The sequence below is a fragment of the Rhea americana genome, unplaced genomic scaffold (assembly GCF_003343005.1).
Source record: "Rhea americana isolate MKP2758 unplaced genomic scaffold, rheAme1 scaffold_125, whole genome shotgun sequence".
Lineage (NCBI taxonomy): Eukaryota > Metazoa > Chordata > Aves > Rheiformes > Rheidae > Rhea > Rhea americana.
In genome coordinates, this window is record NW_028185317.1 from 2,337,284 (window position 1) to 2,350,711 (window position 13,428).

General features: G+C 43.0%; 1 protein-coding gene across 1 annotated transcript in view; it reads left to right on the plus strand.

Annotated features, from left to right (window-relative positions):
- The first annotated feature begins 1,928 nt into the window (after positions 1–1,928).
- LOC146600245 (transmembrane protein 182-like) overlaps positions 1,929–13,428 on the plus strand; it is a 16,846-nt gene continuing 5,346 nt past the window's right edge. Inside the window, exons 1-4 of the mRNA XM_085325917.1 lie at positions 1,929–2,099; positions 4,506–4,623; positions 6,994–7,092; positions 9,436–9,573. Of these exons, the coding sequence (XP_085182043.1) occupies positions 1,947–2,099; positions 4,506–4,623; positions 6,994–7,092; positions 9,436–9,573 (508 nt within the window). The 5' untranslated portion in view covers positions 1,929–1,946. The remainder of the gene's footprint in view (positions 2,100–4,505; positions 4,624–6,993; positions 7,093–9,435; positions 9,574–13,428) is intronic.

Below are 13,428 nucleotides of genomic sequence, written 5' to 3' on the forward strand. Positions count from 1 at the left end.
CCCGTGTTAAAATGCTTCATATATATTTAATGATCTCTTTACCTGTCAAGAACAGTATGTTCAGTCTTAGGGGTTTTAATCCCAACATCAGAAGGTATTTTACCATTTTAGAGACCCGTCAGGATATCAGTCCAACCTTTGAGATGATCTGCTGGCTCTAGCCTGCAGCTCAGACCTAGTCTCCTGTTTCCCACCCTCCCATCTGCAGTAACACCTTCTGACCTTCTCGTGCGCCGCCTCTCGCTCAGTGCAGCACGGCTCTAACACCGACCTGTGAGAATTAGCAACGGGGTTATACAGATTGTGATTTATCTTAGACTTTGTGTTATGGTAATTCTGTAACCTGACCCATGTTTTCTTCCTCCATCTATCTCCGTAAGGCCTCTCTTGGGCAGGGACCTCTCTTCTGGAATCTATCAAATGCCTCACGTGCTTGTGCTGGCAGATTAAACAAATAGCAGCTCATCCAATGTGACTATGAGGAATAGAGATCTACTGTATTATTTAAAAGCTACCCTAGCCTGCAATATTTAAGCAAGAACAATGTAGATGATGCAATCAATTATTATAATTTAAAGTCTATTGTGTTCACAGAACAAGAGCAAGTGTATTTATCAGTCCATATGCCTCAACAGTTGTCTAGAAATGTAGTCAAAATTTTACCCTCCTCTCTCCAGTTTACCTAAGCAGTGTATAGTTTCTCTGCTATATCCATATGTGCACAGTTAACTTTAACTTTTAAATTGATTCAGAAATTAATTTGGCGATACAAAATCCCATGGGATAAAGAACATCTTCATCTATTCTCTCTTTACAGTAGTTCATGACTTAGGTTAGAAAATCATAATTTGAATTTTCACAGTAATTTAAATTTTCTCCCCCAGACTCTTGGCATGTCACAGGGATATAGTTATTTCCATACAGAAATTATAATTTTCCTAGCCTGGTATCCTCTTTCTGGCAGTGATCTACAGCAGATGCTTCAGCAGAAGACAAAAAACATTAGGAACCAAATGGCAAYGAAATTCCATGGAGGAATCTTGTCATTCCCAGTGAGGCACTTCTTCYACAGCATGGTTAGGTGGTAGTTTGGGGTATGAGTGCTATATATTACTTGATTTTGTAGCGGGAAAGTGGAGAAGAGATTATCTTTCTTCAGCTGCATAGCAAGACTCTCTAGATATCTTGGTACGTATACCTCATTAAAATGCTCCTTATGTAGCTAGATGTAGACCCATCTGATTTAAATGTGTTTGCATGGAATGATTGTAGCACATCTGAGAGCACCAAGATTTTAGGAGAGAGAGTGACCAACATTTTAATGTTATTTCTTGTTTTTCTGTGAAATCTGAACTAGCATTTTGTTTTAGAGGAAATGGGAACAGAAGGAAAGAAGTAGCTCAGGAAGTGCCACTTCTAACCTGCAGTTGGGAGGGTATAACTTAAGATATCTTACAGACGTGGCTGTAGAAACTGTGGCCTCCATGGCATGGTGAAAATCTTCAGATTCAGAATTGCTGGTGCAGAGTACAGCCTCAATGCTCATCTCATGCGTGCAGAGGGTTTTAAAAACTGGCAGGTTTCCTGGACAGCTCTGCAYGATAAATACTTGTGACCTACAGAAGTTGCCTAAGAGGCCAAAGCTAAAGAATCTCTGCACTGCTCTATTAAAACGAGCAGCCATGTGTCTATTTGGAAATCTTCCTGCTTGGTCTCAATAGCTGTTTGTCATGTTTCTTTAATGCCACAGCTGTTTGGCTATGCCAGGTCATCTGCTTTTATTAGTCCTTTTCCCACCGCCCAGTGAAACTCACACCAGTCATGAAAAGATTCTTATCTAGGTCCAAAAATAGCACTTCTGTTCATCCCCCCCTTCCAGCAGTCCTGAATACGCCGGTGTTTTTCTTCTTTTCTGAATTTCAGTTTTGCTGGCTACCTGCTCTGCCATGAAGGCTGGAATTGCAGCCTTCGTAGCCGGGCTCCTCGGTGGGACGGGCGTTCTGCTGTTCCTCATCGCTTTTGGGACAGATTATTGGCTTCTAGCTACAGAGACGTGTGGAGTCTTTGAGCATGGAAATAATACTCTTCAGACTGGGGAGGTAAAACCTGAAATCTTGCATTACTTTGGAAGAGAAAGAGTTAACAGTTTGCTATACAATTTGCTATAAAAATGCTTAAAAGCAACACAACTACTCTAAATTGGGGTGCTGTCAGTTTTAAATCTGTGATAATATTTGTGCTTATTGAATGTGACCCACTAATGCAGAAACTCAGCCTGAGCTAACTTTGTAATCAGAACCAGCATTTTCGTAGGATATAGCATTCTGACTGAAGTCATCGCTAGGAAACCATTAAAATTAGCACTTCTGTATTCTGGCAGATATTAATGTTAYGAATGAAAAATAAAAATGTAATAGCTTTACTTGTTGACAGCATTTGCTTCTAAAAACAAAAGATATCTCCTGATATTTGCCATTAAATTATTTTTCCTTTTTGTAGTTTCTTCATTTAAAAATAGTTCATATTTTAAAATGCGGAATTTGGCAATCAGTTAAGTCTCAAGTGATGTGACTACAGTACAGACAGAAAACAAAAGTGAACATAAAATGCATAAAAGAGAGCAGACAAGAATTCCTTTCCATCTAACATGAAAAGATCTATATATGTTCTAAGATTAAATTTAATGTAGGAGTTTGGTTAGCAGGAAATATAATTTTCAAGACAGTTTTGTTATTTTTCCTATAGTTACAACTGATATTTTATTGCTAGCCTCTAATATTGCTTATTTATAGATTCTTTTAGAAAGCTTGATTTTAGCTGATCTTGCTGCCATCTAACTGATGAAATAACACCCAGATCAGTTCCCTGAACCTCTTGCTCTTCAAAAATGCCTTTGTGCCAATCAATGTACAGTTTCAATTAAAAAATTGGTAATTCTATGCGGTATTTTTTGTCACTTCTAAGTTCAATCGAGTTTTAGGTTTGATTTTTTTTTCCTAGTGCACTGAGCATAAGCATTGGGATGTCGGCATGAAATATTCTCTTTAGTTTCAGAATCTCATAATCAAATGTAGGACACTGTTTGCTTCAACCACGTTTCCAACTGAAGACCAATCGTGAGAGAATGACCGCCTCGCAGAAGACACTCTCTTTACCGTATAAAGCAGCACAATAAAACCCCGGCGGTGGCAGAGTGTAACGGACGGAGCAGAGCAGCTCTGTTCTGGTGCACTTAGCAAAGGACAACATTATTTTTTCCAGATTTGTGTTTGTGCTATTATCCTTTGAAGTGGAGAGACTAGAGATGTTGCACTACACAAAATAAACATCTCGAGCTGTTAAGATATGCTCTTGGCATAGTGTTAGCTTGCTTATTGCTAAGGCAGAGCGACTTCAAAAGGGCCAGGCAGAAATAGGAACAGCTTTTATCCCTTCCTCTGAGATATTTTATTTCTATTGCAGACACTTGAATCGTTGCTGCCAGTTCTGTACRACAGGCTACGTTTTTACCTTCTCCAACCTTTCTTAAACTGCCAAAGTCGATCCCTAACAGATAACGATGATCTTGAATTTCTGCCAGGCAGTGGTTAAATCTGCCGCAGAGGCACTGCCAGCAGACATCCATCCGATGACATACCATTGTCATACATTTTGTCCTGAAAGTAAGCAGAGAATCGGGTCAGAGCTCCAGAATCTGTCATAACTTGATTCATGAAGACTTCCAGGCAAGAGRAGTATCATCTAATACCTCCCCATCGAGTCCCAGCCCCTTTCTTCACTTCACAGCGGCAGGGTCTAATCCTGTAAGGAGTTYCTCTGTCCTCCACAGATTTTTTTTGACAGTCATTTCTCCTTTATCAAATTGTATGTGACAAAAATACAATTTTTAGGCATAGCTTTAATAAGTTTTTAGTAACTAATCCAGGACTCACATTGCAACATRTCCTCCCTTCTGGAAAGACCTAAACGTTGCTTTTGCGGATCTGTCTGTGGGTTGAAGTGGACTGACCCGAAGAGGAGTATTTGTCAATGTTCTTAGCCTTGTTCATGAGAAGACTGTTGTACACAGCGAGTCATGTCTGTCTCACATACATTGAGTACAAATTTTACAGGGCTAGGCAGACGGAGGGAAAGGAGAAAAGCTTTGGGCTGATGTTTAGAAGAGGCTTAGCAGGAGTTTTAAAGCTGGATTGGTCTCCGGTGATTAAGCAAGACCACACATGGCTCCTGCGGAGTATAAACAGTGGGAAGGACATCAGCATTGTTGACGGGGTCACCCCTAAAATTACGGATGTCATTCAGTTTGGGAGGCTAAAATGTTGCTCTGGTCTGTAATTTTGAGGAGGCAGGAAGCCCAGCGAAGCAGCTGTCCCTGTGTTCCCCAACTCCTCCCAAACCAACCCAAACAACAGCAAATACCGCGACCAACAACCCACCAAGGCAAAGACTCATTCCATGCATGCAGCGATTGCCGCCTTATCAGCCGGGCTTTTGTTCTTCCGTAGGCTGAAATGCCAACCGAGGTCAGAAAGGAGATCCTCACTTTCCATCATGAGGGCTTTTTCTGGCGGTGCTGGTTCTTTGGTGAAGGCGACGTGGGGACCATCTGGAGCTTCTGGTACAGTGAGTACAGCTGGTGTTGCTGTTAATTTGCCTGAGCACGTTGCTGTTGTAGGTTCATGTCAGCACTGCCATTGCAARCCTCTGATTCCGCCCCATCATATTTTTAGCGTTCAGCTATAATCTGAATAGCAAGCAAGTAAAACAAGGGCTTCCATAGATGAGGAGCAAGTTGTCTATTCCTTTCATTTTTTTTATCTCTCTCTCTCTTTTTTTTTTAATTCTTGTCATTTCTCCCTCAAAAGCAAACCTGGATCACTCTTTTAAATGTATTCCTTATTTTTTTTCCCCCGATTTGAATTTTGTTCTGGGGGAGTTGTTTACAGTCACACAGGAACCACTTGCTGCCTTTGAAAATATCGYTACAAAGTCCCATGGGATGATGACTTCCACCAGCAAGGATAACTCTCCCCCATAATCTCTGGATGTTTGAGTTCAGCTGAAAGACTGCTAAATTTGACCCCATAGCTTTCTTCACCCTTAACATTGCTTTTTTATTAGTGTTTTCAGCCAGCAGGGTATGGTGTGCTCCCACTCMCATTGATTTCAGCACGAGTAAGGATTAATGCACACGGATGCAATCTCCCTTGGTGCTCTGGATTTCCTCATTAGAGAACTATACCCACATGTGTTTATATGGGTTTATGTTTCAAGGCTCCCAAGATCTTTTTTTTTTTTTTAATATTGCCTGTCTTGTTTTTTGAGGTCATTGAAATTACATGTGCGATGATTTCACTGTGAACAAAGAGAGATTGATGCAAAACTGTATTTTTTTTTTCTGAAAGCACATTCATGTCTTCAAAAACTGAAGGAAAAGGTGAAATCTGTTCTGAGACACTGGTTGGTGCTGACTGGTGGCCCATGTGCAACCAACCAACCAACCCCCATGTGTGGGGTCTTGGCCCAGTGAATCAGGTGCTCACACTAGAAAAGCAACCAAATGAAACCACCGCGCAACACGCAACGCCTGGCACCAGCCTCTGCTGGCAGCCGACTGGCCTGGCTTAGCGCGTGGTGAAAAATYAGAGGACAGCGTCTCCCTGGGATGCTACGACCTTAGAGAAGTATCAGAGAGAAAAAAAGGAAAAGCTTTAAAATAAGGTCTGCAAAGGTTTTCAACACTGCATGGACCTTGACCCCCAGAAGGCCTCCAGCCGGGCAATTAGCAGTCTCTCACCGCCCTGTGCCATTAAACGATGCTTGTTCCGGCCACCACAAACCCCGTGGTTCTTGCTGGATGACGTTTTTGGTGACACCTCTCCTTTCAAGGACGAGCCTGGGGGAGGTGGGCTCGCCGAGACGCGTCCGCAGGAGCCCAAGTCTCCCCTTGCGGTAGGGTTTCACCGCGCTCGGGCTGTTCCAGTTGTCCGAGAGGTGCACGAAGGGTTGGGGGGAAGCATGGTCACGTAGGAGATTTTTATGAAAATGAGGCAKGTTGCAGCAATAAATTCACTCCATGGTGATTAAAATTTCAGATGACTTCACTGTCCCTCAGTCCCTGACCTCTGTTCCTCATAAAATCTTTTAGGAACAGTTCCTGCCACTGTTCAGTAGAAAAATTGAGATTTTTCACACAGAAATTTTCTGTTAAAAAAAAAAGGCTCAAGAGAGGGAATTTACCATCTAATTACATTATATGGAAATACATTATATGATATCATGTCACCTGAAGTAAAATGACTCTTTCTGATAACAGACAAATTTGTATTACTTCTTTAGGTATTTATTATAATAGGATTGATCATGGCAAATTAATTTGCTGCTCTCATGGATGTAATAATTAATTCAATAGGTATTCCATAGTCAATTTAGCATGAACTAATGTCCACCTATTATAAAGTGTTCCTTTGAGCTGGGGAACATATTTAAATAAGTGGCCAACCATTAATTAATTCATTTAACATTCATTCTATTACCGTTAATCATGATAAGCCTCAGTGGTATTAATATTGATGGGGCACTTCCACTCTAATTGTGCTTCCCTTTCTCTCAAAGCAGAGATCTTGTAAGGTAGCTTGTTCCAGTACCCAAATATCTTAGCCCTTTCCAGGGAGAGTGACAATTTTCTGGAGGGAAATAGCAATGGGAATATACACGCTAATTTTAGCTACTCCTTGTTTTACAATGTGTATCTGCCTCAGACTCGGTTTATGAAGACCTGGCACTGTACGGGCGTTCGCGGATCCTGTTACACCTCCCCTCCCTCATTCGCTTCCTTCTTTTCTTTCTAACCACATTTTACTCGCCTTATGCTTTACTCTCCAGCCTTCTGACTTCACCGACTGCTTTGCAGAATATGACATCCGTTATCTGAATAATATGGTGATGATTTTGCGTAAAATAAAAGCAACCTTTGTTTTCAYTCTTTTTCAGCTAGCCAAGCACATCCCAAGTACTGCATGCATGGCTACCTGTTTCCCATGCCCATTGCTCTTGGACCTTTTCCTCACCTTTCCTATGATACAACTGCAGGTAGGCTCCTTACTTTCCCCCAGCAGCTCCTTTTTCAAAAAATMAATGTATGTCAGTGGTTCTCTCATTGCAAATGTGTGTAGGGATGAAGAGGAACAYATTTGCCTTTCTATAGTCCCCGTTAGGGTTTGCCAGGAACTGCTTCGTCCTCTAATTTAAGGGCGCTCGGGGCTGTACCCCAGCTACTTCCACTGGCCACAGGTAAGGCAAGAGGAGCAGCGGGATCTGTGGCCATGACAAAAGCAGCCAGGCAGAAGGATGCCGTAAATTGTACCTTCCTGTGAAGTGAGTGACTTATTTTTAATGCACCAAATACAACACGGTTGGAGAGTTTTCCTTTCAGCTGGTTCCCTTTTTATTTATGTTTCTCTGTATTTTCAGAGTTCTTTAATGAATCAGTTGCTGTTAGGAATTTTAATTTGCTAAATTGGTGGCAGCAGCTAGAATTAATTCAATGATCTTTTTTGAAATGAATTGATTTCTTTAAATAGTGTGCATCACTCTGCGTTGCCTCTGGGGATCTGGGGCAGGCATGCTGCACAAACAAACATCTTGACCTTTTCCTTAGCCTTTAGCAGTACCTTTTTTATTTTTATTTTTTCTTATGAGGAATTAATTAAAAAAATATTTGTCAGTAGGAGCGTTTGAGGGAGAGTAGCTGTTTCTTTTGCTCTGCTGTGTAAGATTCCTGCCTCAGGGAACGTGCTGCAATATAAAATGGATACAAGAAACTTGTCAACGGTAAAAAGAGTAGCCCATTTCAGGCTGTGTATAACAAACATCCTAGTTAAGCATGAGGATTTTTTTTTTTTTTTTGCTTGTGAGAGATAGTCATGATGCCTAGTTTCTGAATGATCTTGCTAATAAACACGCTAATTTTTCTGAACTAAATAAAGGGCCCTTGAGCCATCTGTCCCCGTCTGTCAGCTCTGCCATGAAACCCCTCTGCAGCGGCCTCTCGGAAATCCCTCTGCCACCGGCTGCAGTGAGATCAGCTGGAGAGGGCCGGAGCGTCATTCCTGAGCCAGGGAGGCACGGACAGACCTGCCCCGTGCGCCGCGCTTCCTTAATTTAAACCACTCGATACTCGCACGTAAATTATGACAAACCAGGAGGCAACCCGAGAAAAGGGGTCCTCCAGCCACCGCCTCTTCTGGAGTTAATTCTGCCTCCTCTGCAGCCTCTTAGGCTTCCCGAGAGAGAGGGGGCGATGCGAGGTTAAACATGAAAATGAATTTTGTGGTTTTGGAAAGCTGAAGATGCTCATCTTTTCCTAAGTGGCTGTCCAGAGAAAATGGTTTAAAACGCGCAAAACCCATCTTCTCTGTATCATGTTTCTTTCAAGTGTGAATCATTTCAGAACGACCYATTTGCTCGTGCTCAGCTCCAGTCTTTGCAACTATTTCTTCGGAAAAGCAACAGGCAGAGTGAGAGGTGATGATCTGAGAGGACTGCAGACATCAGGGCAATCAGGGCAATCAGACATCAGGGACTGCAGACCATCAGCGGGTTTCCCCTTGAAGACCACTGCCTTTGGCCAAGCTTTAGAGTATGGAGAGGAAGAGACTGGGCAAGTCAGAGATGGAAACCAGTGGGCCCAGTCCCATTGCAAGCGATGGGAAAGTGGCTCCAACATGTGCTTAGCTCTAACGAGCACCATTGCCTGGAGTCGCAGCAGAAACCCCAAAATGCAGCGGCTGAAAGGGCAGCTGGGTCTCCTGCCCTGATCTCTGGTTTGGACTCCAGCAAGGCCATTAACGGGAGGAACTGGGGGCTCCTGWTTTCAGTGCAGTCCTGCTCTGTAGCTAACAAAAACTGACTTTATTTAAAATCAGAAACWTGGCACTTTCCAAAAGTGCTAATTGAAATGGAAAATGATACGATCTGATTCCATCTCTCTCTTTGAGTCTGGCTATTATTTCTAACTTCCTTGCCAGACTCTTCCCTCTCCCACAGGCACAGCTAAGTGTGGTGTCCTTTACTCTCACGTTTCGAAACCCCTGGTGACAGAGTTTCCTCACCGACCCTTTCAACCTCTTGCACTCATTCCAGTGCTGTGATTTGGGACATACCTTGCACAACTCAAGCTTCCACCAGTCCCGGGCTCTCCATGTCCCTGAAGGGATCTAGTAAAAGGCGAGATACAGGTCTTCTCAACACGAGCAACAACTCTCCGCTGAAGACCTTCCTCCTAACCCCGACATTCATTATGGCAAGGTTATTGCTTTTATCGCTGCCGAGGCTGGAGATACACGCATCAGTCTCATGCAGTCGTCTGAAACCTGACCTGGTTGTGTGGGATCCCTCTGCTCTCCCGTAACTGTGTTCCTCTCGCCCGTGCAGTGTACAGAGGCTTCTGGACGGCGTTCATCACCGTGGCCGTGGCTGCCAGCCTGGTGGGGGGGTTCCTGCTGGTGTGCGGCGTGCCCTTTGTCAACCCCCGGTTCTACAAGGTCGGGGGCGGATTCCTCCTCGCCGCTGGTAAGCTGCCAAGCAGGAAAATGAACTAAAAATTGACGTTATTCCCACTGACTTTACAAGTTATTGCACTGAATTATCACYTTTTTCTGTAAGTTGGGCTTCTTCCTTTTCTCTTTTTGAGAATGGATAATTGTAAGTTGATTTATAACTGTGACTCCAACTAGGAAAAACATGTTAACTGCAATCTAAACAGTCAAAGGCTGAAGCTCAGATGAGCCATACCACAGGAAGACCTTCATAATGAAGTCAGGCCTTTCTCCGAAACAGTTATAGTTAATTAGGGACCCTGCACCAGGTCCTGCTTCCTTAAACACAGCAGGAATCAAACAAGAGCCAGTGTCTTTGCTCCCGGTTTTGGCKTTTAGTATGCCTCATTTTTTTCTGCTGAAAATGTTCATGAAAATATTTAACAAGAGAGGCCTGAAAATTGACCATGGAAGAACCGCTTTTAAACTCCTTCCAAACTCATCGTGCCCTCATATTATTACTTTTTGCTATTTTCCCCATTATTTAGCTCCCTCCCCATTTTATAGCCGCTTTCCTAATCTCTGTCTCCTCCAGATGTGCTAATAATTAACCAYGTGACACCAGCTGCACTGCTTGTTCAAGTGAAGCTGGATAGCTGGATGACATCTATCTATCTGTCTAAAAAATCTAGAAGACACTAAATCAATGTGGCCTTACCTGCTTCTGCTAATTCACTTTGCATTTTGTCCAATTTTCCATTTGCCTCCAGGACTTTAGTTACTGAAATAATGGCTAGCAAGCCTGTCGATATCTGCTTATCTCGCTCATATATAGTTTAATAAATGCTTGCCTTAGCTTAATTTTTCTAAAGGTAAATATTATATAGTTTTCCACATAGGAATCCCATTTGGGAATGTCKTGTTACAAAACACCTATTAGGCACTCCAGTGCCTTCTAGTGAGTGGTATTGGCAATTTGATATGTGTGTGAATTAAAATCATCTCCTGTTGTGAGGTTGGGGCCAAGTATTTGAATCCTCTTAGATTTGCCACTTTGTGGTTACCCCAATTAAAGCACTAGTTCTTCAGAACATTAAATCTTCTGCCAAAATGGAAAAAATGATAATTCTCCCATTCTAACACTGGCCATATTTTTACAAAAATATGAAGTAAATTATCATATGGAAAGTAGAGCAATGTTGAATCACAAAAATTTCATTTTTTTCATTGTTTTTGCACTCTATTCCACTACTTTTTGATTAAAAGAGTGGGACATCGAGTTTGACACTTTTTAAAAGAGCTGATTATGCATCACATAAACCTCTTGGCATTAGACAAAAAATGCCGCTGTTGAAATAGAGTTTGTATTAGTGCAGTTTCAATTTGAGCAGCAATCATTGTTAACTATCATTAGGAGGAATAGGTTCAGTGGGAAGAGAGTTACTGCTGTGTTTTCAGTCTAAATGAAAGCTAAAAGAACGCAACATTACTTCAGCATTTTCAGTAAAGTTCACTTAGACTTTCAACCAATCTCTCTCTTTTTTTTTTTTCTTTTTGGATCCTGAAYTCAGACTTCAGCATCTGGCTGAAAACTGACCTCCTGCTCTGTTGAGGATGCATCCCTCCGTGGTTGTTTTCTTGCTATCCTTTCTAAAAATATTTTGCATAATTGTACTAGGCAGTGGGAACAATAGGTTTAACACAGCTTCGACTCCCCAGCCGTTCCTCTCCTTCGGAGAGCAGGCTGTGGAGCGAGGATGCGGGAGAAAGCACGTATTGTCTTCTAAGCATGGCCCACAGGTCAGCGTTAATTAACCTCCTTTGCAGAAATGACCTCTCCTTGAGGAAGCGTGAAAACACCGGCACTTCGTAGAGCAGGGCTGTAGTCTGGCAGCGAGATGGTGGGACTGGGCACCGAGAGGGCCGGAGTCTCCTGCCACCGACTTCGGGTGCCCCAAAACGTAGCGTTTTTTTGTCCTCAGCTTCGCTGCGCGTCCCTTTGTCCGGGTGAGATGTCTGGACCTGCGGGACGTCGCAAGGTCAACGCAGTCGCTTCGGCCCGCTGGCCGCCAGCGCGGCCGGTGCTCCTCTCCCCTCGCCCCAGCCTTCCCTGCGCTGCCCCTCGAGCTGCCTTTCTGGGGGAGCGAAGGAGAGGGCAACAACACCAAGGGGCAGGAGGGACGTGGAGGCAGCTGGCCCCTTTTGGCAGCAACCCTCACTAAAGCTGCCTCAAAACTATCACAAAATCAGAGCCCTGGTTAGTCATCGTAAAGTGACAGGACAGTAGCCACTGAAAGGCTCTGAGGATACTCTTGGTGTAAATATTCTCCCCCCCAGTACACCTTTATGGTTAACCAGATGCTGGTGAATTTCTCTCGGAAAGCTGATTGCTTACCTTGCCTGCTTATTTATTACTAGTTTTCATTATTATTTAATACTAATAATTATTTATTTATTACTAATCTATTTAGATGTACAGAGCAGCGAGGTGCGTCCTTCAAGTCTTCTAACACTGCCACACGTAGTCCTACATAGTCGTACTTTCAAGTCTTCAGATGGTGCAGCTAATAAACCTGCTATCACGTGCAGAACAGAGCATTTTCCTTTAAAATGCATACTACTGTATGGAGCTACTGATGAGCCCGTTTTCCTCCAGGGTAGCACTGGCAGTAGAGATGAGCTCCCAGCTCTAAATTATTTCAAGGATTTTAGTGTGTCCCTCCATTTTGGGGGCAGTTCAGTGTGTTAGGATGAAGTTTTTATGACTCAGTCGGATTCCTTTGTGTTTTCTTTCCAAGATGCCCTTTATTTATTGTACTTTCAGAAGGACGAATCTGATAGTCTGCCAGCTACCGTAACAAATGTAGCGCTCCGTGGGTGGTATTTCTGCGAGCTCTTTCCAAAAAACTCAGCCGTCTCCCTTGGTTTCCTCTGCTGGGTGACTCAGGAAATACAGCCGGATCCTGCCTGACATTTACTGCTAGTTGTGTTGGTACATCCATTTCACCAGCTAAGCCTTTACCCTTGCCAAGCTGCTTCCAAAAGTGACCGAAATGCATGAGCAAACAACAAGCCCCGTTGCTTGCCTTTCTGCCTTTTGACATCTCAGACTTGGCTTCAGAGCTTCCAGTGGGAAGAAAGACACTATCTGGTGACTAATTTTAACTTCTTTCAATAGGAGATGACAATATGATTAATTATAATTACGATGACACCGAGAGGGTGGGTGAACACTGTATCTTCTGGAAACAGTGTTTAAATTCTTAAGATGAATCCGCTTTGCTGTACTTGKGCTCTTCAGGTTTTGTTTCCTTTGGGCATTTTAGCAACCAAGTTTAAAAATAAGAATATACTTCCTCCAGACCTAGGGGAATTACTGAGCCTGCAGTGCTACTGTAATAAGCTTTGAATCAGCAGTAGGTTTAAGGGAAGAAACGACCTGAGATCAACCTGACAGCTTGGACAAGAGCGAGGAAGATATTCTGGAGAAAGCGTACAAACAGGTGATAAACATACAGGGAGTTTTTAAAGCAAACAGTAAGAATATCTGTCAAGGGTAATGTTAAGCAATATAAACAGGAGTTCATTGCCAGCTCTCCTTATACTAGAAAGCTCATGTACATGATTAAACATATAGTCTATATTTCTCCTAGCCACCGAATGCTCTTTTCAGGACATACCCAACTGTGTGGTACACAGGTGTGCTCTCATTTTTGCACAGCTGCCCATGCGGATCAGACTGCTACGCTAAAGGAGGGTTTCCAGAGAGCAACAGGCACCAGCCAAGCACTCCTGTGCTCCAGGAGAAGTGCAATGGTCCTGTGAGAGGAATACGTGCGTGCGCAGGTCAATCTGCTCTTCAATGCTAGCCGATTACAAAAAAAAAAAA